General features: G+C 40.2%; 1 protein-coding gene across 1 annotated transcript in view; it reads left to right on the forward strand.

Annotated features, from left to right (window-relative positions):
- Positions 1 to 24093, forward strand: part of LOC310931202 (UPF0606 protein KIAA1549L-like) — a gene marked incomplete at both ends in the record, with an annotated part of 82101 nt that extends 58008 nt beyond the window's left edge. Inside the window, 11 exons of the mRNA XM_083894312.1 lie at positions 465 to 658; positions 7617 to 7768; positions 11321 to 11445; positions 13199 to 13419; positions 14510 to 14642; positions 18902 to 19137; positions 19372 to 19537; positions 19656 to 19753; positions 23537 to 23682; positions 23809 to 23963; positions 24064 to 24093. Coding sequence (XP_083750438.1) covers positions 465 to 658; positions 7617 to 7768; positions 11321 to 11445; positions 13199 to 13419; positions 14510 to 14642; positions 18902 to 19137; positions 19372 to 19537; positions 19656 to 19753; positions 23537 to 23682; positions 23809 to 23963; positions 24064 to 24093 — 1656 coding nt within the window. The remainder of the gene's footprint in view (positions 1 to 464; positions 659 to 7616; positions 7769 to 11320; positions 11446 to 13198; positions 13420 to 14509; positions 14643 to 18901; positions 19138 to 19371; positions 19538 to 19655; positions 19754 to 23536; positions 23683 to 23808; positions 23964 to 24063) is intronic.
- Between the last annotated feature and the right edge of the window lie 376 nt (positions 24094 to 24469).

The raw sequence follows: 24469 nt of genomic DNA on the forward strand, positions 1-24469 counted from the left end.
GATCGTTTGAAATCGTTAATGCCGTTTGAAAGTCATTAGCTTTTCTTTGCTGCTTGGAATCACGGCTGATTCATCACTCACGCTTATTCTTATTCTTATTATGATGTTATGGATTTGAAGTGACAGTGACTTCTGTTGTTATTTCCCCTCTTTCATTAGCCCCTGTGTGCTCTGTAATAAAGATGGAAGTGCTATTAGGATTGTTGTTGTCTTTGCATGTGCTTAATGTCCCTGAACTGATCACTTTTTGTGTAAATTGCTCATGATGGATCAATCCAAACAGGCAAAGTGAAAACCAAACCAATTTTCTGTCTAAATTGAGCGATTTCTCATCATGAGTCAGCATTTTTTTTTTAAACTTGAGCTCAGGTCTTGAGTGGATTGATCTAAAAAAAAAAAAAAAACCTCTGTGACCATGTTTCCGAACCTTAAAGTGTGCGTCTCCCTTTTCCCCCCTCCACCAGCCTGTCCAGGGCTTCGACTACGCCAAGAAGCACATGGGTCGCACCGGTGAGGACGCCGTCTCGGTTACCAAGGAAACGCTGGTGCTGGGGCTGCCGGCGCGAGACGCTCCGCCGTCACTGTCTCTGGATAAGAAGGTTCACCAGGATGGCACCGGCAGTAAGAGGCCGCCGTCTGCCGACGTTCACAAAGGAGGGTGAGTCGGGACGTTTGTTTGAAAAATGTTTGAAAAATGCCAAGAAGTGGGCTGAGAGCTGAGTGAGGGAAAGGGACCGAGACCTTTGTAGCACGTAGCAACAAAGACACTATAAAACCACGTCTAACTTTTCTAACACAGACATTCTGCATACCCACAGAAAGGTCAGAAACTCGCCTAAAAAGCTCATAAAAAGATTCTTCTCAAAGTCCGATTACTCCTGCATGTATACACTTAGTCGGACTGGAGTCGGACGTGTTTGAAGTGTTTACACGACATTAAGAAAACTGTAATATTGTCTTAGTCTGACTAAATCGGACTTTTAACATGGATGACTCAGTCCAACTAAGCGTATCATGCAGGAGTAATCGGACTATGAATCACATTGTCCATGTATGTTAGTCCGAATAAGACTACCTCAATTTTAGTCAGACTAGCATACCTGGATAATGCAATTCATAGTCCGATTACTCCTGCATGTATATATGCTTAGTCGGACTGGAGTCGGACTGGAGTCGGACTAGAGTCGGACTGGAGTCGGACATGTTTAAAGTGTTTACACGACATTAAGAAAACCATATTATTGTCTTAGTCTGACTAAATCAGACTTTTTACATGGATGACTCAATCCAACTAAGTATGCAGGAGTAATTGGCCTATGAATCACTTTATCCAGGTATGTTAGTCCGACTAAGACTACCTCAAATTTAGTCAAGACCAACATACCTGAGTAATGCGATTCATAGTCTGATTACTCCTGCATGTATACACTTAGTCGGACTGGAGTCGGACGTGTTTGAAGTGTTTACACAACATTAAGATATCTGTATTATTGTCTTAGTCTGACTAAATCGGACTTTTAACATGGATGACTCAGTCCAACTAAGCGTATCATGCAGGAGTAATCAGACTATGAATCACATTGTCGACCTATGTTAGTCCGAATAAGACTACTACGATTTATAGTCTGATTACTCCTGCATGTATACAGTATATGCTTAGTCAGACTGGAGTAGGACTTGTCTTTCTTCGCATGCTCTAAAATATTCTCCCTGGCCACCTTGTGATATAAATACAGTATAAAAGGCTTATTCGTACAATCAGGCTGAAAACTAAGGCCACGCGGCAAACAACACGAAACCTAAATTATCTTTTTCTTTGCCGTTTTTTTCCCCCTAGTGATATCTTTTGACAGTAGTTGGTAGAGCAAGAAAGAGCTGGGAACACAAGGCCGGCATTTTGAGATTTTCGGTGTTTCAGGCCTCTCAGACAAAAAAGCTAACCTAAACCGTCTCAAATTTCTACAAAATGAAAAGATAATTTCACCCTTTAAAGCGCTGCTGCAGTAACAGACGCTGACGTTGAGACACAAAGTTTGTCGAGCAGCTGCTTCAGTCGGCGACAAAGACCCGACTGGGTTTTTCCGACACAACCACACATGAGTTTTTGTTTGCGCAGTGTTAATCCACAGAGGAGCAGCGAGCAGATTCACAGAGATTGACAAAGATCTGAGGATAAGTGCGAGTACCAACAACGAGCTGTTCTACAACCAAAGAGAAAACACACGGACGTCGTACAAAGAGCTGCTTAAAGCTGATTTGTGCCCCCTGTATTTTGTCGAGGGAAAATTGGAACACAAAGGTGTAAAGACGCCTCGCCGAGCGCTTTAGCATAAATAAATAATCAGCGCATTAATCCTGAGACGTTAATAAGCGCCGTCACCTCTCTGAGACGCGGTTAGAGACATCGGGGACGTTTCACTCAGACGGTGAATTATCACAGGGTATAAAAGTAAACGACTGTGTCTTTCATTCAGTGATAAACAGGATCCAAATCAATGCTTGGAACACATTTTACCGCAGCTTTGACCCCAGAGATTTTCTTTTTTTAATGAGTGCAGTAGTGCTGTGAGCGAGGACGATGATGATGATGATGATGATGATGATGATGATGATGATGATGATGATGATGATGATGATGATGATGATGTGCATTAGCGGTTTCACCTTCCCTCAGTGTTCCTTGAACTCTCCTCATTCCGGTGTTCACGCTCTTAACTGCTCTTATATTAATTCGATATATTGGACGTGTGGGTGTGTTTTACTAAACAGCCTCACATTAAAAAAAAAAAACCTTTAAAGAAGAGAAAAGAGTCGGACGATAAACGGCAATAAAAATATGTATTAATATGTGCGTGAGTTACAGCAGAGACGTTAAAAGTCATGGAAAGGCACACGGAAGGAAACGGTCCGTTAGTTTAAACGGAACATTTGGATTTCACTGGATTTAAAGCTGTCGTAAGTATCGTGTAAATGTAAAGTAATGCTATACGATCAGCTCAGGGAAGACAGACGCATGACAGCTGCGCTAGTAAAGCGAGCCAACTGCGAACTAAGTCAAGGAAATAATAATAATAATAAGGTTCTCTGAAACATGAGGTGAAAGAAATGTTGAAAGAGAACTTAAGTTAAGGAATGAGAACTTTAGGTCAAGGAGATAACTCTAGTTCTCTGAAACATGAGGTGAAACAAATTTTGAAAGAGAACTTTAGGTTAAGGAGATAACTCTAGTTCTCTGAAACATGAGTGACGTGAGACGAATGTTGAAAGAGAACTTTAGGTTAAGGAGATAACCCTGGTTCTCTGAAACATGAGTGACGTGAGACGAATGTTGAAAGAGAACTTTAGGTTAAGGAGATAACCCTGGTTCTCTGAAACATGAGGTGAAACAAATGTTGAAAGATAACATAAAAGTTAAGGAATGAGAACTTTAGGTTAAAGAGATAACCCCGGTTCTCTGAAACATGAGTGAGGTAGATGATGAAAGAGAAATTTAGGTTAAGGAGATAACCCCGGCTCTCTGAAACATGAGTGAGGTAGATGATGAAAGAGAACTTTAGGTTAAGGAGATGACCCTGGTTCTCTGAAACATGAGTGAGGTACGTTCATTTGGCTAAAAACACGAGAAGATATCTAACGTTAGGTATTCAAAAGCATAAATGTATATTTTAAAATACTCCACATTTACCAAAAAGTCTCAAGGAATTATTTTCCTATAATTTGTGTCACTCACTGATTAATGAGTGATTAAACCCACTCATTCTGAAACACGAGGGTGACGAGGATGAAGACGGCGCCTCGCTGCCAAATCCTGCTCCTTCACTGACTTTCAGGAGGAAGAAGAAGATGAAGAAGAAAAAGGACAAATCCATTAGAAAGTGTTCAGACAATTATCGGCACGGAAATGTACACGGAGCGATTCATCTTCAGAGGAAACGCGTTCAGAGCCGGAGCCAAGAAACATAACCAGACGCTTGATTTAAGTGTTTGAACTTCACTGTCAAACACGCCGTTACAGAGATGATTTATCACAATCTCCATATTTATATAATCTGGGATTTCAGTAGAGGTCGTCCCGTATGGGTTTTTCTACGGCTGATGCAGATTTTTTCAGAAATCAGGGTCGAATTTTGTCCCTGAGTCAATGTACGGCGGATTTACTGGCCACTTCCTGTCTCGTAGCAAAACGGCAGCTAAATTCAAAATGGCTGACTTCCTGTTGGGTTTCGCAGAGAATCGCCATAGTTTGCAGAAGTTCCGATATTTACCGTAGCCACGCCCCTTTTGAATCTACAAGACCTTTTGATAACGCTGCATCTTTGACGTGTCTCGTACACATTGACTCATATTTGGCCGACTTCCTGTTGGGTGGAGACCATGGTCTTATTTGACTTTTTTGTTCGTCTTGCGCTGTGATACGTTCCCACCAAGTTTCATGACATTTGGTGCCACTCATTTTTTCACCTTTGGGGTCACCGTTGAGCCATTTTGCACCACTTGTTTTTTTTACTTATTATCCTTATATTATACACATTTTTCGACAGTTCTGATGATGCATCGTCGTTCCTCCAGGGGTTTTGGACTCATATAAATGACAAATGCGTCATTTATATGACGTGGAGGCGGGATTATTGGCGCTTTACGTCGCTGAGATAGAATAAACATGTGTATATTTAGAAACCACAGCCAGAGGAGACACTCACACGGATTATAAAGAGCTTCTTCTAAACTAAACTGTTTATATAAACACAGGGAAAAGACACTGTTTATTTTTATATTTTTATAAAAAAAAGAAGACACCACCGGGATATTCATTAATTTGAATAAAGTGAGACGGCGTCTCAGCCTAAAGTGAGACCTGGGAAACAAAACAACAACAATGAACGAGATTATTCTCTCGGTTTAGAGCAGTGAGTGAGTGACGCGCCTCAAGTTTGTTTTCTTTTCTTTTTGTGGCTTATAAAGTTGTCGTGATGTTGTTTTCCCACTTTGCTCATGTGCAAACTTAAAAAAAAAAAACTTTAATAAAAGGTGTCCTGGCCAAGACATGCTCAATAACATGTAAAAAAAAAATCTACATATAATCTACTTAAAATACACAACATATTGAGTTTAAAACCACCAAATGTGGAAGATATGGTTAGATCTCCTGCTGTTATTGCTTATCTATTATATAATATTTAATTTGCTGTGCTCTACTCATTTTATTCACTTCATTGTTTCTTTAAGCACTTTTTTTTTGTATTTTTGTATCAATTCCTCCAGTTTTCAGTCTAATCTGTCCTATTTTACTCCTTTTTTAAAAATAATATATATTGTGTTTTTCATCCGATGATATTCATAAAACGGCCGAGCGGCGATGAATTCTGAGTGGTTTATTCAACGTGTATTTACATTTTTGGTGTTCCTTATGCTGCTTTAACACTCTGAAAGATTCTAAATATGCACAGACTGCACCCCAGAACCACTGAATATCATATTTTCTTATCTTCTAACATTTGAAATGTGCGTGTGTGTGTGTGCGTGTGCGCAGCACGATGAGCTCACTCGTCTCATATTTGCTGCATAAACGAGACACAAAATTTTTTACTTTTGCCGGAAACATGAGTGGTGATTCTGAAAGTAGAGGAGGAGGACATTTTCTTCTGCTGGCTTTGTCCTCAGGAGAGCAACAGTGTGTGTGTGTGTGTGTGTGAGAGGGAGGGAGCCGCAGAGGAAAAAAACAGAAGCAGGAACATGAACCTGACTCTACATCAGTCTCGTTATTGATTCTGCTCCTCCCATCGCCTCCCTTCCCGGACAGATTTTTACATGGAACCCACACGCTGTGTGTGTGTGTGTACGCTCACACACACACACACACAGCATGTGTTAGCCTAGCCTGTGGCTCTGTAATGTCCGCTCTCACCGATCTGTGCATCTCGCACCACCTGTAGAAACGAACGGCCTGTCGCGTTGCATAACTGCTCTGACTTACATGCCTCAAGGATGTGTGTGTGTGTGTGTGTGTGTGTGTGTATGTGTGTGTGTGTAATGTGTGTGTGTGTGTGTGTGTCCTATATATAGTGTGCTGGCGTGTCTAAAAGGCAGAAAACGCAACATCTTTCTGTGTATTTGCATGTTGTCTTTGTTTACAAGGACGTGGACATGATTGTGCACTTATGTCTCTCTCTATGTCCTTTACATTTGTCCTATTTTTATGGGGTAAAATAAACACACACACACAGTTATTTATTTATTTTCAGTGCACAATAACAGTAAAAATGGGGGGTTGGAAAAATGGACATTAGTATACAGATGTCTTTTAAAATGAGGCACATTCACGTTTGAATAAAAACAAATGTTCTGAAAATAAGCAATAACATATCTGTATCACTATAGTTTAACCTTGGAATGTCTTTGTTGTCACTTTAACCTTATTTCTGTTAAAACAAAATATAATTTTATATCACATTTAGCAGAATTGAGAAATAATGTTGTCTCATTTTGAAAGGAACCATCACCAAAGGAACCATCTGTTTTTGTCTTCATTTGATAAAAACGTAACAAAACATGCGACTGCATTCACATAAACACATGAATCCTATCATGATTAGCATTGTTAGCGGATAATGCTATAGCCCAATATCAGTCAAAAAAATTATATTTTTGGAAAATGATTTCTGCGAGATGATTTCTGGGGGTCCAAATCATAGAAAAAAAAATAAAAAAATGTTATATACTTTTACAAAATGATTTGGCGACCACCCAGAAATCATCTCGGACCAATTGGGGTCGCGAGATGCTTTCTGGGGGTCCAAATCATAGAAAAATATTTAAAAAAAACCACACATTTTTTAAAAAATGTTTTTATATTTTTTCCAAAATGATTTGGCGACCCCCCAGAAATCATCTCGCAACCCCGATCAGACGTTAGAATGACGACGAGCGGTTGGGCGAAAAAGTACTTTTTTTTAATATATATTTTTCCAAAATGATTTGGCGACCCCCAGAAATCATAGAAAAATATTTAAAAAAAAATATATATATTTTTTTTTTTATATTTTTCAAAAATTATTTGCCTTTTGTATTTGTGTTGTGGCTTTTATTGTTCCTTTTGTATTTGTGTTGTGGCTTTTGTATTCGTGTTGTGGCTTTTGTATTCGTGTTTTGTATTCGTGTTGTGGCTTTTGTATTCGTGTTGTGGCTTTTGCATTCGTGTTGTGGCTTTTGTATTTGTCCTGACACCTCTGGGCCACCGTATATTTTTTTTGTAATAAAATAATAAAATAATATTTTTTTATCATATTTAGCTTCAGAATTGAGAAATTTTGTCGCAAAAATAAAAGAATCCTATTATGATTAGCGGTTAGCGCTATAGCACTGACGTCACCGTTTCCCGCTCTCTGCCAACCAGGGGGCGGAGCCAGCGTGGCGGTCTATGTTGAACTTATGTAACAGTCAAAAGCTAAAACCCCTGTGGAACCAGCACAACTGTTAGATGATGTTCTCTCTCTCTGTCTGTGTGAACGCACCGAGACTCACAAACCCTCTCCTCTCCTGTCCCCCCAACCCCCCCCCCCCCCCCCCCCCCTTCTCTCCCCTCTCTCCTCCCCCTCTTGTTGCCATGGCGACTGTAGACGGTTGCCAAGCGAGGAGGACGGCTCGGTGTCGAGCAGCGGCTCGGGGAAGCTGAACACCAGCAAGAGCTCGTCGGCGCGGCGTACGGCGACGGGCAGTGGCAGCGTCAAGAACGGAGGCAAGGAGGAGCTGCACAAGAGGAGCGCCAACGGTGAGGAGGAGGAGGAGGAGGAGGAGGAGGAGGAGGAGGAGGAGGAGGAGGAGGAGGAGGTGCAATGTGAAAAACACACATACACACTCACCTATACCCAGCTCATACTTTGATGTTGAGAGAATGGTGAAAAGTACGAACAAAAAGACTTGCGAGGTGCTGCATCACGTAGCCATGACAACACACACACACACACACACACACACACACACACACACACACACACACACTGGTTTCCATGACTTTAGAGGACATTACATTGACTTACATTCATTTCCTGGAGACTTACTCTAATCTTAAACATAGGTACTACTGGCCTTATCCTAATCCTAACCCTAGCCCTAATCGTAACCCTTAAAGGATCACAAAAGGTATAAAACATCAAATAAATCATCGTAAAACAGTAAAATAATCACATAATAAAATAATAACATGTTAAAAATCTAGATTGAAGTGTCATGGGTTGACTGTTCTTATTCTGAAGTGAAGGCCAAATTCCATGGATTAAATCGCAGCGACAGAAAAGACGCGATCGCCACAAGTTTTTAGTCGGGATTAAAAAAAAAAACTGTTATAAACAACAGCAAAAAGTCTATTTGCAATAGATGTGGAGGTCCCCACAACATAAGGAATACCAGGCACACACACACACACACACACACACCGTCAGCGTGAATCAAAAGCGACGTCGCCGTCTCAGGTGTTTTGTAAATCTCAGTTCTTCGAGGGTGTTTTCCACTCAACTTACTCCGTCCCAGAGGGCAGAGAAAGCTGAGAAAAACGCTGTCAGACGAAAGACAAGAGCTGACACTTTTTCTTCTTCTTCTTCACGTTACGTCTTGTTAGTTTCTTTGGAAAAAAGGATCACAGAGAAACGTGTCCCTGAAGAAACACACAAGCAACGGCGACACTGTAAGGTTTTATTTAAATATGTGACACTCAGGGTCCGTATCCTGTAGAGAGCGATAAAAACTCTTATCCGTCTCACCTGCTGTACGACACCAAAATCAAAACAATCACTACTTTATTATCATGATTGGATATAGTTACAGGTGTAAAATCAATAACAATATGAAAATCAAAAGTCAATGTCTTTGGACCGGAAGTAGACATTGGCTGTTCGTCTGTGGTTCATTTTTGTTTGCTCAATTCATCAAGTGCTGTTTGACAATATTCTAATTGGCTAAGAGCGCTAACCACTACGACTTTCTTTATAATAACCAAAAAATGTACCTTAAGTTGTGAAAAATGTACATCGAGGCGCCACCTTTTCAAACTTACCGACCATGATTTCTCTTGCTAACACGCTGTAAATGCTAATGCTACATGCACGTAAGACACAGACTACACTGTGCTATTTTAAAGGTTTAAGGTTGAATTCAAGATGAAAAGTTTATGTGGTTATATATATTAAAGTTTAGGTTTATGGGATTAGCAGTTCTTTCAATGCAAACAAATGATAGCTAGTGCTGGGCACGTTAACGGACGACACGTTTCCATGACGGTTGACCGGAAAAAGATGCGTGTGACGTTTACGCGACTCCTGATTGTTAAAATGAGTCTATAAAGTACTACAGTTCCAGGCCCCCGTTTACCAGTTAGCTCCGTTAGCTGCGTTAGCTCCTTTAGCGCCGTTAGCCCGCCTACATTCGAACTGGAGCGGTCTGTTTATTAAAGGGAAAGAGCAGCGCTACAAATAACTAGCATATACCTGTGTTTTTAAAGTTTAGCGTTACTTTAGAGACTAATTTTTAAGGCACGCTAAAGGAGCTAATGCAGCTAACGGAGCTAACTGGTAAACAGTGCCTGGACTTTGGTGCTGCAGCACTAAAAACTGTTACTTTAGAGACTCGTTTTAACAATCGGGAGTCACGTAAACATGACGTCACGCGGGTCAGTCGTCATGGAAACGGCACATGCGTTAATGCTGTTAACAGTAGCGCCTGTAACGCATCTTTGACTTGTTACGAATCAAGCGCTGTATCGTCTGGCCGCTGCGCCCAGGCTTAAAACAAAACAAAACAAACAAACAAATAAATTGAATTCCATGATGGGATGGAATTTAATGTCCAGAACCAGAGCTGATGAGCTAAAAATGGATGGCGGCGCTCGCTGTTCACACACTCCCCGCTCGATCAGCGCAGACATAAATCAGCAAACAGTCACGGCACTTGTCAGCAGGCAGATCGAGTCGACTGAGTCACTGAGTGTTTATCTGCACTCGTCATAAACAGAGTCTGCAAATTGGAAAGTGATTTTACTCCAGTAAATGCAGGAGCCAGCGAACGCAATCAGATATATACGAGAGGAGCAGTGTTTGGAAACATTTACGCATCTGTCTCTTATCGTAATAGAAATAGCAGACAGTGTTTCTGCCTGTTTTTTACCCTCTCCCCCCCCACATACATCTCGTGCACTGTGGTGATTTCCAATCTGGTTCACAGCCTCTTGCTGCTGTCGCCGCCGCCGGGTCTGACCTTAACTGTCGCAGCGTGAAAAAGCTTTGGGACGATGAGTTAATGGCAGACTGTCGTAGTCCTACAATGAAGTAGGAGTCTGCCCGTGTGTGTGTGTGTGTGTGTGTGATGCCAGCGAGGCAGTGAGTCACGGTGGAGTCACGGTGCAGCACAAGCACTGTCCGTCTGCATTCATACACACACGTGTGCATCAACACACACGACTGTAGTGTGTTGAGTTTCTCTGCTTTCTACAAAAATAAATAAAAAATAAATAAAAAATCACACAACCTCTGACCTTAAATTTTCATGAGTTGTCACGGCAACTGGAAGAGCTGAGTGCAATATTTAGGAGCGCATGGCAGCGAGGCAGTGTCACACTGAGACACACTGATGTCACGTATGTGTAGGTGTATGATTTAACCAGCACCGAGTGTGTGTATATATATATACTGTTAATATGTATATAAACATACTTATTTTATACAGTTCAGTTATAAATAGTTACTTCTTTATTTTTTATTTAACATTTTGGTCAAATTAGTTATATTAGAAATATATTCATAGTGTGCATATATATATATATATATATATATATACGTATGTATAAAAGAGGTGTCTTCATACTATACTTATTGTGTATACTGTGCGTATGACACAGTATGTGTGAGTATAATGTATTCACGTATATACACAGATTTGTATACACTTATGCAGTATGTACTGTATAAGTGTGTAAGTATATAGTGTACTGTATACAGTACATTGCATGTTTATGTGTACATGCATATACAGTAATATAGTGCATACTACATTTTCATGAAGTTATTTGTATTAATGTGTATATAGTTATATATATGTGCATATACTGCATATGTGTATACGTACATATAGATTTAAAAATACATGAATATGTGTATGCAACTGTACTTTATATGCATTATTGTATGAATATTTGTGTCTTTACAAACTTTTTTTCCAACAGTATTCAATATTGTCCTAATCTTTGAGATTATGCTGACTGATACAGTTTTCCCATGTGGATTATTGTTGTGCAGGAACAGTTTTGTGACCGTGTGTTGTGTGTCTCCTTCAGACCCGTATGAAGACCACTCTGGCTCCCTGCGTCTCATCACCATCAAACCCATGACGGCACAGCCGACCTACTCCTACCCGTCCTCCTCCTCACACAGCCAGGACTCTGTGGTCGTCAACGGGGAGGTGAGTCGGCACAGTGATGTGTGTGTGTGTATACTATGTATTTGTGTATGTGTAAACACACTTTCAAGGCTTTGTGTCGCACGCATCTGTGAGTTAAGGCATCCGTGTAGATAAAATAATCCCTTTTAACAGAAGAAGCCATCTGCCTAGACAGGTTGGGCTGAAAGGAAAAAATGGGGGACAGCGGAGAGGTGGGGGACAGAAAGGACAAGAGGTAGGTGAGGTAGAGACAGAGGAAAGAGACCAGGATTCCCGTATACATACATATACATGTACTGTTTACCGACCTTGCCTCCTCTGTTCTGTCCCCCGTATTTTCTTTCACCCCAACCTGTCGAGGCAGATGCTGCATATTTTTAAATCTTGTTCTGTCAGAGATCTTCCTGCTAAAAGATCTCCACTGAAGGAGAAAAACTATCTACAGTATCTTCGTATCCCTCAGCGCTATACAATTAAAATTGAGTTGAATTGATGCTAAATTTAAGCTAACTGCATCCAGAAGAAGCTACGCAAGTGTTTGCTTTTCCGTGCGAATGCACTTGCTAGCTCACGCTACTTGCAGGGGAAACATGAGTAAACAAACTGGCGACGTATGGGCTAATGCTAAGTAGGGGTGGGCGGATCCATCCAAATATCAACAGTATTATGGGTTGTGTTGAGTGAAAGCTTGAGAAGGGGGGGAGCATCGTGTCTATATCTGTAAATTCCACAGTGCGATGTGTGTGTACTGCTGAAAAACATTGATTTTTCTCACCTTGTAATTTTGTACAAATTTAATTAATTAAGGAAATCTCTCCTGGGGTTTAACACGCAATCATAATTAACACTAGACACTAAAATTGACATAATCATTGTCATAGTTGTCGTGAAAATGTCAACACATTTGTCATTATCGATGATTAACTGTGCCCATAAATCACAACAAACTAATGTCACATTCATAAGTACAAAGTCTTTGTATCTCTGTAAGTAACAAGCATCAATATTGGTATCTCGTATTGGTGACACTGGCCATGAGTTAACTTGGCAACTAATCAATGCCAAATTAATCTGGATTGCACGCCACTAATGCTAAGCTACATTCATTTAGAGGAAGGAGAATTAGAAGTTTGAGAATATAACAGTCAGTAAAAGTTCCTTCCATATCGTCCAAAAATTCTCAAAAACGTCATAGTATAGCATGTCGTCCAAAAATTGTCAAAAGGGTCATAGTATAGTATTTCATCCAAAAACGGTCAAAAACATCATAGTAAAATATGTCGTCCAAAAATGGTTAAAATTGGTCAAAAACTTCATAGTATTGTATGTCGTTCAAAAACGGTCAAAAACATCATAGTAAAGAATGTCGTCCAAAAATGGTTAAAATTGGTCAAAAACGTCATACTATAGTATGTCGTCCAAAAATTGTCAAAAACGTCATAGTAATGAATGTCGTCCAAAAATTGTCAAAAGGGTCATAGTATAGTATGTCGTCCAAAAATGGTCAAAAACGTCATAGTATAGTATGTCGTCCAAAAATGGTCAAAAACATCATAGTAATGTATGTCGTCCAAAAATTGTCAAAAGGGTCATAGTATAGTATTTCATCCAAAAATGGTCAAAAACATCATAGTAATGTATGTCGTCCAAAAATGGTTACAATTGGTCAAAAACGTCATATTATAGTATGTCGTCCAAAAATGATCTAGTATACTTTCCTTCGCCTGGTCTCGGTTGACTTGAAAATGATACGATACAAAACCAATGTGTGCAGGCAAACCACGTTGGGTTGAAGCAGAAGTCGGACATCGAGCACTACAGGAACAAACTGCGGCAGAAGGCGCGGAAGAAGGGCTACGGCGAGTTCTCGCTGTCTGAGAGCGGCAGCCACGGCTACAGTCACCGCGATGCCAGGCTCGGTCGCCACGACGGCGGGCTCAAAGAGCCAATGACCGCAGAGGAGAAGAGGGCCTCCTTCGCTGGATGTCACAAGAGGTATAAGACAAGGTTTTAAAGGTCTCCAGATCATTTCATAATTAAGGAGCACATTGTGAAATGAAGTGCTTTTCCTCACGGCTATTGTTTCTCCACAATTAACCTCCATTTTATGATTGGTTTTTTGTTGAATCAATAGTAATAGAGTGCCTTTTCTGACATATTATAGATCCATTATTGACGTGTAGCTGTAGAGCATACAGTTGCTAAGCAACACAGAAGGATATTAATATTTATTTTACAGTACACACACAGTTAAGTGTCTCTGTTTTACTTCCCATTTTCACTTTACACAAAGTTATTGAATTATTTTAGCTGTTTGGGCAAAGAAAAACACATATTTGCCTACAATTAGGGTTTATGTGTTAGCTGAGTTACATAAAGGAAAACAATACTACACTTTTCTTTCTTTTTCAAACATTCTCCACACCTGCCTAAACATTATAGTATATAATAAAAGTATATATGAATATATGGATTAGTGTAGTAGAGCCTGGACTGTGTTTTATTACATTGTGGCAAGTTTTCCATGTTGCGCTCAAGTGCTAGCTAGCTAGCTAGCTTAAAAAAACGTCTGAAAAACAGCTCTGAGCCCTTTTGTTAAATGTAAAAGCTAATTAAATCTACACCAGATTAATTCTACAGTATCTGACCTACATTTTCTGACTATAAACTAAAGTTTTTTAACCTGTTTACCTTCTCACGCCAAATTCCATAGAGAAACTCAACAATTTTCATTCCTTTTTTAAATTTTAAATGTGCTGTTTTGTGACTTCTGGGTTTGAAATTCCTTTGTCTGGAATTACCCGAGTGACTTAAACCTAGCAAAGGAGGCAGCAGCTCCTGTCTTCATGAGCTAAAAACTTTGATTTTCTCAATGGACTTTGGTACAAGAGAGTGAGCGGTTTTAGTTAAAGCTGTCTTAATGGTGAAAATAAGCAGAAAACATTATTTTCTTAAGATATATCATGCACTGTCAATGCTGACCAGGTGTCACCACAACCACTTCAAAAACCTTTTTGCACAGATAAAGTGACTAAAGTGTGTTTTTCCGTCCTGAGCTGTCATTTTTCTTTCCTCGGTCCACCAGGTTCTCTCACCCTCGAGAGCCGACCTACTGGAGCAGACAGTCTCTGAGCAGCCCGAGTCCAGTGGAGACGGAGATGGACCTGCTGGTGCTGAGAGAAAGATCCCGAAGAGGCATCCGCAACAATGGCTACGACGTGAGTGGACTAAAGAATGTACGTTTACTGTTTCAAAACACTCGGGGCGACAGAAAACAATGTGTTTCGGGGTGACTTTAAACCTCGATGGCGTGTGTGTGTGTGTGTGTGTGTAAGTTTATTTACATTTCCAGTGTCCGTGTTAAAGCTGCAGGGGGCAGCATCACCAGATTGATTATTGAATCTCATGTCTAGTTCGTTGAATAGGACGAGCACTTTAAATGCCACAGATGACACAAGACAAATCTCTATCTCTGAGAGGCTCCACCCACTTTTGACTCACATTTTAATGCATTTAATGACTGACTCAATATCCAATATTAAATCGACTCACATAGTTTTGTTGTATTAACAAAGAAAGACACAAAAAGTAAATTTTCTATGAAATAGACGGAACACTTTTAGTAGGAAGTGCTCTCTCTCGCTCTCTGAGCTGTCCTGTAATTAGTCACAGTCTCCCATCATGGGCTTGATTTGCCCAAGGCTGTAAACTGAGGCAAGAGAAGGAGCAGAACTCTACTTCCTTTTCAGGTGTCTCGATTTAATCATGCTGAAATCTATCTATCTATCTATCTATCTATCTATCTATCTATCTATCTATCTATCTATCTATCTATCTATCTATCTATCTATCTATCTATCTATCTATCTATCTATCTATCTATCTATCTATCTATCTATCTATCTATCTATCTATCTATCTATCTATCTATCTATCTATCTATCTATCTATCTAATAGCTAAAAGCTAGCGCTATAGTAGCTAAAAGCTAGCTGAAAGACTACATATCTATCTATCTATCAGCCAACGATAGCGCTAACATAGCTAAAAGCTAGCTGAAAGACTATCTATCTATCTATCTATCTATCTATCTATCTATCTATCTATCTATCTATCTATCTATCTATCTATCTATCTATCTATCTATCTATCTATCTATCTATCTATCTATCTATCTATCTATCTATCTATCTAATAGCTAAAAGCTAGCGCTAAAGTAGCTAGAAGCTAGCTCTAGTAATCTGTATCAGATCCGGATTTTGCAGCAAAACACTCACAAGTAATTTTTCAAATGTATGTGTGAATCATGTTGATTTAGCCACAACACCTCTTCGACCCTTTTTTGTTTGTTTATCTTTATTTGTGTTATATGCCGGGTTTATTATAGGTCATTCTTGCTTTTTTGTTGTTGTTGTTGTCTAAAATCTAATTGAAAAAAAAATGTGCAGTGCCTTAGCCAAGAGTTTCAAGTCAACATGATAAAAAAAGATTTCCCACAGGAAATGAATGGCGAGTGCAGATCAATGGGAAATGCAATTCCTTACCGTGGCAGTCCATCTGCGCACACACACACACACACACACACACCTTTATGTGCAATAAACAGCCAGCACATCCAAATACTCTCCTGAGATTGATGTTTTTGTAATAACATTATTGATCATGAATGTCAACGTGAATCTCTTACAGGTTTTAAGCAGCACGGTGTCCGATTGCTGAGAATGTGAAGGATTTTATATAAAAATAAACAGTGGGAAAGTCTCTGTAGATAAGTCAGTGTGATTCACCTCATGAAGCTCAGGTCCGACCTTTGATAAAAGTGAGTCACGCGGAGAAATTATCCGACACCGAACAAATCCGTCGTCTTCTTCTCTAACAGGTCACATGATGGTCACGGCCATCGAGTAAAGCTCTGCGTCTTAAAATAATCTGCTTTAAGTGTGTGAAGCTGCGAGGTAATTTTTCTAATCAGCCCAACGATGATGAGACTTAACTTAGCTTGACAGAGACAAACAGAGAAGGTGAAACCTGATTCACACAGAGAGAGAGAGAGAGAGAGAGAGAGAGAGAGAGAGAGAGAGAGAGAGAGAGAGGGTGAAGTCTCTGCTGCTGCTGCTGCAGTAACAGCAGCTCGAAGTGAAACCTGGCTGAATGTCAATGACTCTGAATACGATTACCGACTCTTCATGGATACAGATGGGAGGCTCGATAGCGGTTAATGGCTTCGGATGCACCAAACAGTTGGGAGAACAGAGTGTGATTGTGTATGCATGAGTGTGTGTGTGTGTTAAATACATGAATACATAAATACATTATTTGAAACCTGCTATATTCTCTGTACACTGCAAAAAAAAAAACAGCCCTAAGAGAAATAGGCCAAATGTTCTTAAATTGATTTAAATGTAAACAAATCTGCCAACAGGGCTAGGCACATGTTTACTTGGCTAGAATTCTTAAAAACTAACTGGTAAATCTGTAGCCACTTCCTGACTGTAAATCTTCCTTAAAATGAGGAAAAATTAGCAAAAAAAAAACCTAGAATTGGCTAGGACTGCTTAACTATTTACCAGGTTCCTTGAATGCATCTTTTGGCTGCTCCTCTATTTGCCCCTACTTGTTATGGTTAAGATTCAGGATAAAGCTTTAATTCGGGCTCTCTAAATACAGAGGAGTGTGACTGCAGCTCTTCTTTTTATCTGTCTTTCACAAGAAAACTGCAGTTCATTCAAAATGCAGCAGGCAGGATTTGAAGCAAACACAAAGAAATCAGATCAGGTCACGCTTCTCTCTCTGCCTGCATCACTGCACTGCTTACCTGTCTCTTTTATAATAGATTTTTTATTTTTTTTTACTTGTATATGAGATTGTTGTAAATAATTGATCCGGCTCTTACCTAAGTGTCTCTTTTTATATCCCAGCAAAAACATCTCCAATCCTTCACTGCCTTTTTCTCGTTTTTGTGACCTCAAGTTCCCCTCAGATATCATTTGTCTTAAACGTGGCCTTTACTTAGGTTTAACACAAGTTTTTAATTTCCATTTGATTGCTTATTTGATTTTATTTGACTGTCGAGTTGCATCTTTGCATGAAATCTGCTGTATAAATGAAGTTTATTATTAATATTATTGTACATCCAGGACCTTTTCTGGTACAAAATTAGAACAAAAAGTGGTTTAAATGAGGCAGTTATTTAAGTTTAGGGCTAAGATGAATGGAGGTCAATGCGGTGTCCTTTGAAAAATGTGTGTGTGTGTGTGTGTGTGTAGTAGGGTCGGGTAATTTACTGATATCATTTGTCAACTTTTATTGGAATCCTGTTGTGAGGATAAGATCAGGTTTAAAGTACTTTAATTAAATGGAGATGACAAATTGATCTAAAGCAGAAAAATACAATCACGATGATAACGACGGAGCAAAGTGAATGCACTGTGTTTTTGTAACATTCTATCGTTTTCTCCAGCAAATGTCTAAATGTATTATATTAATATAATATATATTATTATACATCACAAGGGAATGTATTTCCATGTAAAAGCAGCAAACACCAAAATCTATCTATCTATCTATCTATCTATCTATCTATCTATCTATCTATCTATCTATCTATCTATCTATCTATCTATCTATCTATCTATCTATCTATCTATCTATCTATCTATCTATCTATCTATCTACTAGCCAAGAATAGCGCTAACATAGCTAAAAGCTAGCTGAAAGACTACATTTCTATCTATCTATCTATCTATCTATCTATCTATCTATCTATCTATCTATCTATCTATCTATCTATCTATCTATCTATCTATCTATCTATCTATCTATCTATCTATCTATCTACTAGCCAAGAATAGCGCTAAAAGCTAGCTGAAAGACTATCTATCTATCTATCTATCTATCTATCTATCTATCTATCTATCTATCTATCTATCTATCTATCTATCTATCTATCTATCTATCTATCTATCTATCTATCTATCTATCTATCTATCTATCTATCTATCTATCTATCTGTATTAAATGTATTCTGATGGTGGAGTGTCTGATCCTTCACACACATACCAGATTTACACATTTACCTTTTGACAGAGACATGGTATTGTGTTTTTGTTTGACCGTTTTGTTTCTCATAGAGATGTGGACGTCGTCAAAATGTGCTGACCATAATCTGTGACGTCAACAGTGGGTTGATTTAGAATCTAAAACATAACCCCCCCCCCTAAAAAATATAGATTGATCCGTCGAAAACTGTCGACAGCTGAGAAACAAAAAGAGAAGTCATGGTAAAACTGTGTTATACATAATAAAAACACCAGTTTGAGCCAGCTTATGCTGTAAACCCATGTGGAGAATGATTCAGACTTCTTTTTTTTTAAACTGTGAAAACTTTGAAAACTGAATACATTGACTGATTGTGTGTGTGTGTGTGTGTGTGTGTGTGTGTGTGTGTGTGTGTGTGTGCGTGCATGCTCGCCCCACAGGGAGAACCGGAACCATTCGAGGAGACTAATGTGGACCGTCTGATGAGCTCCCTGGGCTACGGAGGTGGATCCACCGGCACCGGCAGCCTCGGGGTGAAAGCTCAACGCGGCTCCGACTCCTCCACACTCAGCTCGCAGCCGTCCATTGACGAGGTCCGCACGCAGATGCACATGTTGCTAGGCAACGCCTTCAGCCTGGCTCCTCCGGACCACGACCCGCCTTCCCCTCCAACCAAGTAAGTGGATTCATGCTTTTTTTTTTTCTTTTTTTTCTCCACGCTCTCGTTTCTCAGGGCAACATCTGCGTGATTTACAGGATTCTGCGTGGGAAAGAGAAAGAGTTTGAACTCGTTCTTCCCACTCGCTCTTCTCGGTACATTCTGCTTTTTCCTCCAAACTTTGTTATGAGTAACTTTTAGGCACAAACAAACTTCACCTTGTGTGTGTGTGTGTGTGTGTGTCCTCTGCAGCCACCACCATCACCACCACCACGCCCACAGCGCGTACAACCCCTCCCACACCAGCCACTTCAGCGACGGAGTGACCAGCGCCCCGGGCACCATGAACCATCCGTGTGGGGGGAGGCAGAGGAGCGCGGCCTACGAGGACATGCACCAGTGCAGCCTGCCCAAACCGGTAAGCACGAGCTGGAGGGTAATAAAAGCGGAGAAGAACAACCTTTTATTCATCTGGGGTCACATTTTTTTCTAAATGAATACAATCAAAACCTGTTTTGTTTTTTTTAACTTTGCAGGGTTTCCGTTTCACTCAGCTTCCCGATATGGGCATCGGTTCTCCTCCGCCGCTGATCCCGTCTCGACCTGGTCCTCCACCTGGGACCTCAATACGACGGTAACACACGCACGCACGCATGCACACACACACACACACACAAAGACAGAAAAATACAAATACAAATACAAGTACGTGAATGAGTGGGAGGAAAAAACTCCCATCACTATCAGTGTATACACTTTTACGTATACACACAACGTATACACAGAGTATTAGGGTCGCATGTTAAAAATAAAAATAAACTATCATGAACTCTGAGATGAAAGTCAGAATTATGAGATTAAAGTCAGAATTATGAGATTTAAATCAGAATTATGAAATGAAAGTCAGAATTATGAGATTAAAGTCAGAATTATGAGATTAAAGTCAGAATTATGAGATTAAGTCAGAATTGTGAGAAGTATGAGATTAAAGTCAGAATTATGAGAATTATGAGATTAAAGTCAGAATTATGAGATTTAAATCAGAATTATGAAATGAAAGTCAGAATTATGAGATGAAAGTCAGACTTAGATGTGTCAGAATTATGAGATTTAGAATTATGAGAATAAAGATAGAATTATGAGAAATACGAGATTAAAGTCAGAATTATGGGAAATACGAGATTAAAGTCAGAATTATGAGATTAAGTCAGATTTATGAGATTAAAGTCAGAATTTTGATATTAAATCAGAATGAAAGTCAGAATGATGAGATTAAAAAAAAATTCTGAGAATTCTGAGATTTATGTGAGAATTATGAGAATAAAGTCAGAATTAAATTCAAGGTCACTGTGCAAAGTATAAAGACAGGACACAATGTCAAATAAAATAGAAGAAACAACATAAAAAGTGTTAAATAAGATCGTATAAATAGTCTCTCGCTGGTTGTTCCATGCGAGAGGCCGAGCGGCTGAAGGCTCTGGACCACAGTGGTCAAATGTGGTGGGTGGAAGGTTAGAGAACAGGTGTAGGTGATGACGGAGCAGTTTAACAGTGGAGATGCTGGAGATCAGGTGCAGTGGTAGGAGTTTTGGACCAGTTGTCTCCATGAGGAATATACTGGTGCTGACAAGGTCAAATACACAGGTTTGTGTAGCTATCAGTGCGTTTATACAACAACATATACAGCATATAGTGATAAATCTCTACGTTTACATAAAGGAAACAACAGGAAGTCTTTCCTCACAATAAGGAGGTGAACTCTGAAGTGTATTTTACTCCTGTGAGAGGAAACCGTGTCCATAATTACTGTGAGGCATCAAATCTAAATAAATACGGTGTAATGAAAAGCCTTTCTCCCTTTGGCCAACGCGTCGGCCAATCACAGCGCACCTCTGAGGCTAATCACGTTTCTGTACGAGGATAAATAAATGATTACATTCAGGGAGGAAAAGAAACCATCGGAATATCAATAATCCGTGTCATTCAAACCTCCTTACACACACACACACACACACACACACACACACACACACACACACACACACACATATATGATATTCTGCATCTTTTGAACCCAGCGTCTTCATTTGAATGCTGCTGCCGTGTTCACCCTGTTGCTGGGCGCCTCAGCACTGCAGAGACTCATTTGCTCACCCGTCCCTTTTTTGGGGTTTGCGCGGAGGAGCGTGTTCGCCATCTAGTGGACAAAACTGTGCACAACAACAGCACCCTGGACTTGATGTGGTCCAGCTCACAGACAAAAATGTTCATAATCAAAAACCAGACTAATTTTTACATATTGTGAATTTAATTTGGACATAATTAGGAGCGCATGTCCATGACAAAGACACTTAGTCTTTAATTAACCCTAATTATGATTTAATTCTGCTTCAAATGATTTAAACGCAGACTTCTACACACGTTTTATTAGTCCAACGTTTGCCCGGTCACGCGTCAGCCGCTCAATGATAATTCGTCTTTACTTCACTATGCCACGCTATGACATCATCATCATTATCGTCATCATCGTCTGTGCTGCAGTGACTTCACTATGGTGTAACGTGTGCACATGAGCGCGTCAGCGGCCATGTGGAGACGCGATGTGGTCGGCACGAGGCAAAACGTGGTGCCGGATTAATCGGGTTGAGCTATTCAGTTGTTTGACGTCGCATGAGTCGTTTCCCTGCATATATATTAGGGATGTGAATCTTTGGGTAGCTCACGATTCGATTCAAAATGGACACACGAATGCATAGTGTGTAAAGGCAAATGATGGCATCAAAACAATACAGTTTGTATAAGATAATGTGACCACACAAAGCCAAACTTAAAGGTGAAGTAGTTTATAGTGCCATCTAGAGGAGAGGCTGAAATTTACAACAAAGAACTGCTCCTCTGCTCACCCCCTCCGTTCCCTGAGCGCTACGGTGTCCTCAGCCGGTCAAATGTCGTCCTCGTCGTCTTTCTCCGTGTCAGCAGATGAGGTTCGTGAGGCGAGGGAGAGGGCGAGCTACCGCGGCCGTAGCAGACGAAGCGGAGAGAGTGGAGGCGGGACTTCCGCTACAAGTAAAGCGACGCTTGATTTGTTCTCTCGCGTTTGTCCTTACAGGCTCCCGTAGAAACATGGCGTCTCGCTGCTAACAGTGGCAATGCAACCGAGGCCCGCGATCATGTTGTTTTACATGACTTTTTGAAACACTACGAAAATGAAACAAAAACTATTATACAGCGACTAGACAATGCAGGAGCACATAATATAAAAACGTGGATTTTGGGTCAGATAAACCCATAAATACTACACAGTGTCCCTTTAAGACAAATGTTAACATTTATTCATTCAAAACAAAATAAAAACTTACTTACTGTACAAAAAAAAAACTTTTTCTGCCTTTTTCTCCCAGAAGTTACAAAACATAAACTGTACACAAATAACGCAAACTAAAAATAGAAAATAATCAAAATAGAAACTTGCAATACTGCAAAAAACTGGAAATACTGTAGCTCCATGCAAGGTTATCAGTGTTTGATGTTAGCAGATACATTAGCCAGGCACTGTGGTATTGCTGTTTGAAGTTAACAAATGCAGTAGGTAGATGCCATTGCATTGCTATTTAGCAACTAGCCTGATACAAGAGCATCAGTGTTTCAGATTAACAGCTACAGTAGCTAGACTTCTTTGCTGTTAGCAGCTACGGTGGTTAGGCGCCATGTCATTGCTATTGGATGTTAGCAACTAGTCTGACACAGCAGCATCAGTGTTTGATGTTAGCAGCCAATGTAGCTGGATGCCATGACATAGCTCTTTGACGTTAACTGCTACTTTAGCGATGCACCGTGTCATTAGTAGCTAGTGTAGCAAGACGCCTTGACATTAGTGTTTGACATTAGCGGCTACTGTAGCCAGACACTGTGGCATTAGCAGCTGTAAGGCTGTGTAGTATAAGTGTTTGTCATTAGCGGCTACTGGGCTACTGTAGCCACACACCATGGCATCTGTGTTTGATGTTAGCCATCTACTGCGGCATTGAAGCTTGACATTAGCACTTGACACTGTAGCTAGTGGTGAAACTGGTGTTTTTTATCAAAATAGAAACTTTAAAATTTTGAAATGTTTGTGTAATAAGCTCACCAAATATAATCGTGATAAAATGAATTAAATATTGTGATATCATTTTAAGCTAATATCGCGCAAATGTCTCCAAAAATGATTAACTTTTAATGATTTGGAGCAAAGAAACAAAGAATATATTCACATTTGAGAAGCTCAAACAATTATTTTAGATATTTTTTCTTGAATAATTCCATTTGTGGTCACATTTTTTTTCCGCTAAAATTGTCTTTAAAATGTCCTGTTTGTGTCCACAAATGACTCTGAATGAATGCGATGCACTAATTGTTCACATTGACTCACCGACAGTTCCACTCCTGACGTTAGCCTGAAGCCTCGCGTGTCGGAAGCCTCGGAACTCCAGGCCCAGCAGCACAACGGCGCCCCCTACTTGCCAATGTCCAGGACGCCCTTCCCTGCAGTTACCGTTGACCAGTCCGTCACCACCTACTCAGGTAAGACGCACTGTTGCCTGATTTCCTTCTTAAAGCTGTAGAATGTAACTTTCAAACAAATTCAAGCCACAGATTGACATCATTTTATGTAAAATGTTGTTGTTTTGTCGTTTTCGTTCCTCACAGGAAACCCAATCACAGCGGTCTACGCGATATCAGCAAACCGCCCGGGCTACTCGGACTACTTTGTCATGTCGCCGCCGTCCTCGTACCGCAGTCCGTCCTGGATGTCGTACCCGCCTGAGCCCGAAGACCTGCCGAGGCAGTGGAACGATGTGCCGGTGAGACACAAACACACACACATGTGAACACACACCAGCCTCCTAACTCGGAAACACGGAAACATGATGACAATCTGCTTCCTCTCGTCTCTCCCAGCAGAACTCACGTCACCTGGAAACCATCTGCTGAAGTCGTCCAAACCTGTGACCTGAGTTTTGGTGAGTCGCTTCATCTCAGCTCTTGTTTTGAGGACATTTTTGTATTTTCTTTGATGAAATTATAGTTATAAGAACATAATAATAACATCAGCCAATCAGCCATACGTACGATTAGTGCTGTGCGATAGTTTAACGCACGTTAACGTGCACAAACGCACGACACGTTTCCACGACGTCTGACCGGAAAAAGACGCGCATGTTTACGTGCCGCGACACCAGAGTCCAGGCACCGTTTACCAGTTAGCTCCGTTAGCTGCATTAGCTCCTTTTAGCGCCGTTATCGCGCCTACAGCCAAACTGGAGCGGTTTGTTTATGAAACGCAAACAGCAGCGCTTACAAATAACCA

The sequence above is a fragment of the Microchirus variegatus genome, assembly GCF_963457635.1.
Source record: "Microchirus variegatus genome assembly, chromosome: 8".
NCBI classification, from domain to species: domain Eukaryota; kingdom Metazoa; phylum Chordata; class Actinopteri; order Pleuronectiformes; family Soleidae; genus Microchirus; species Microchirus variegatus.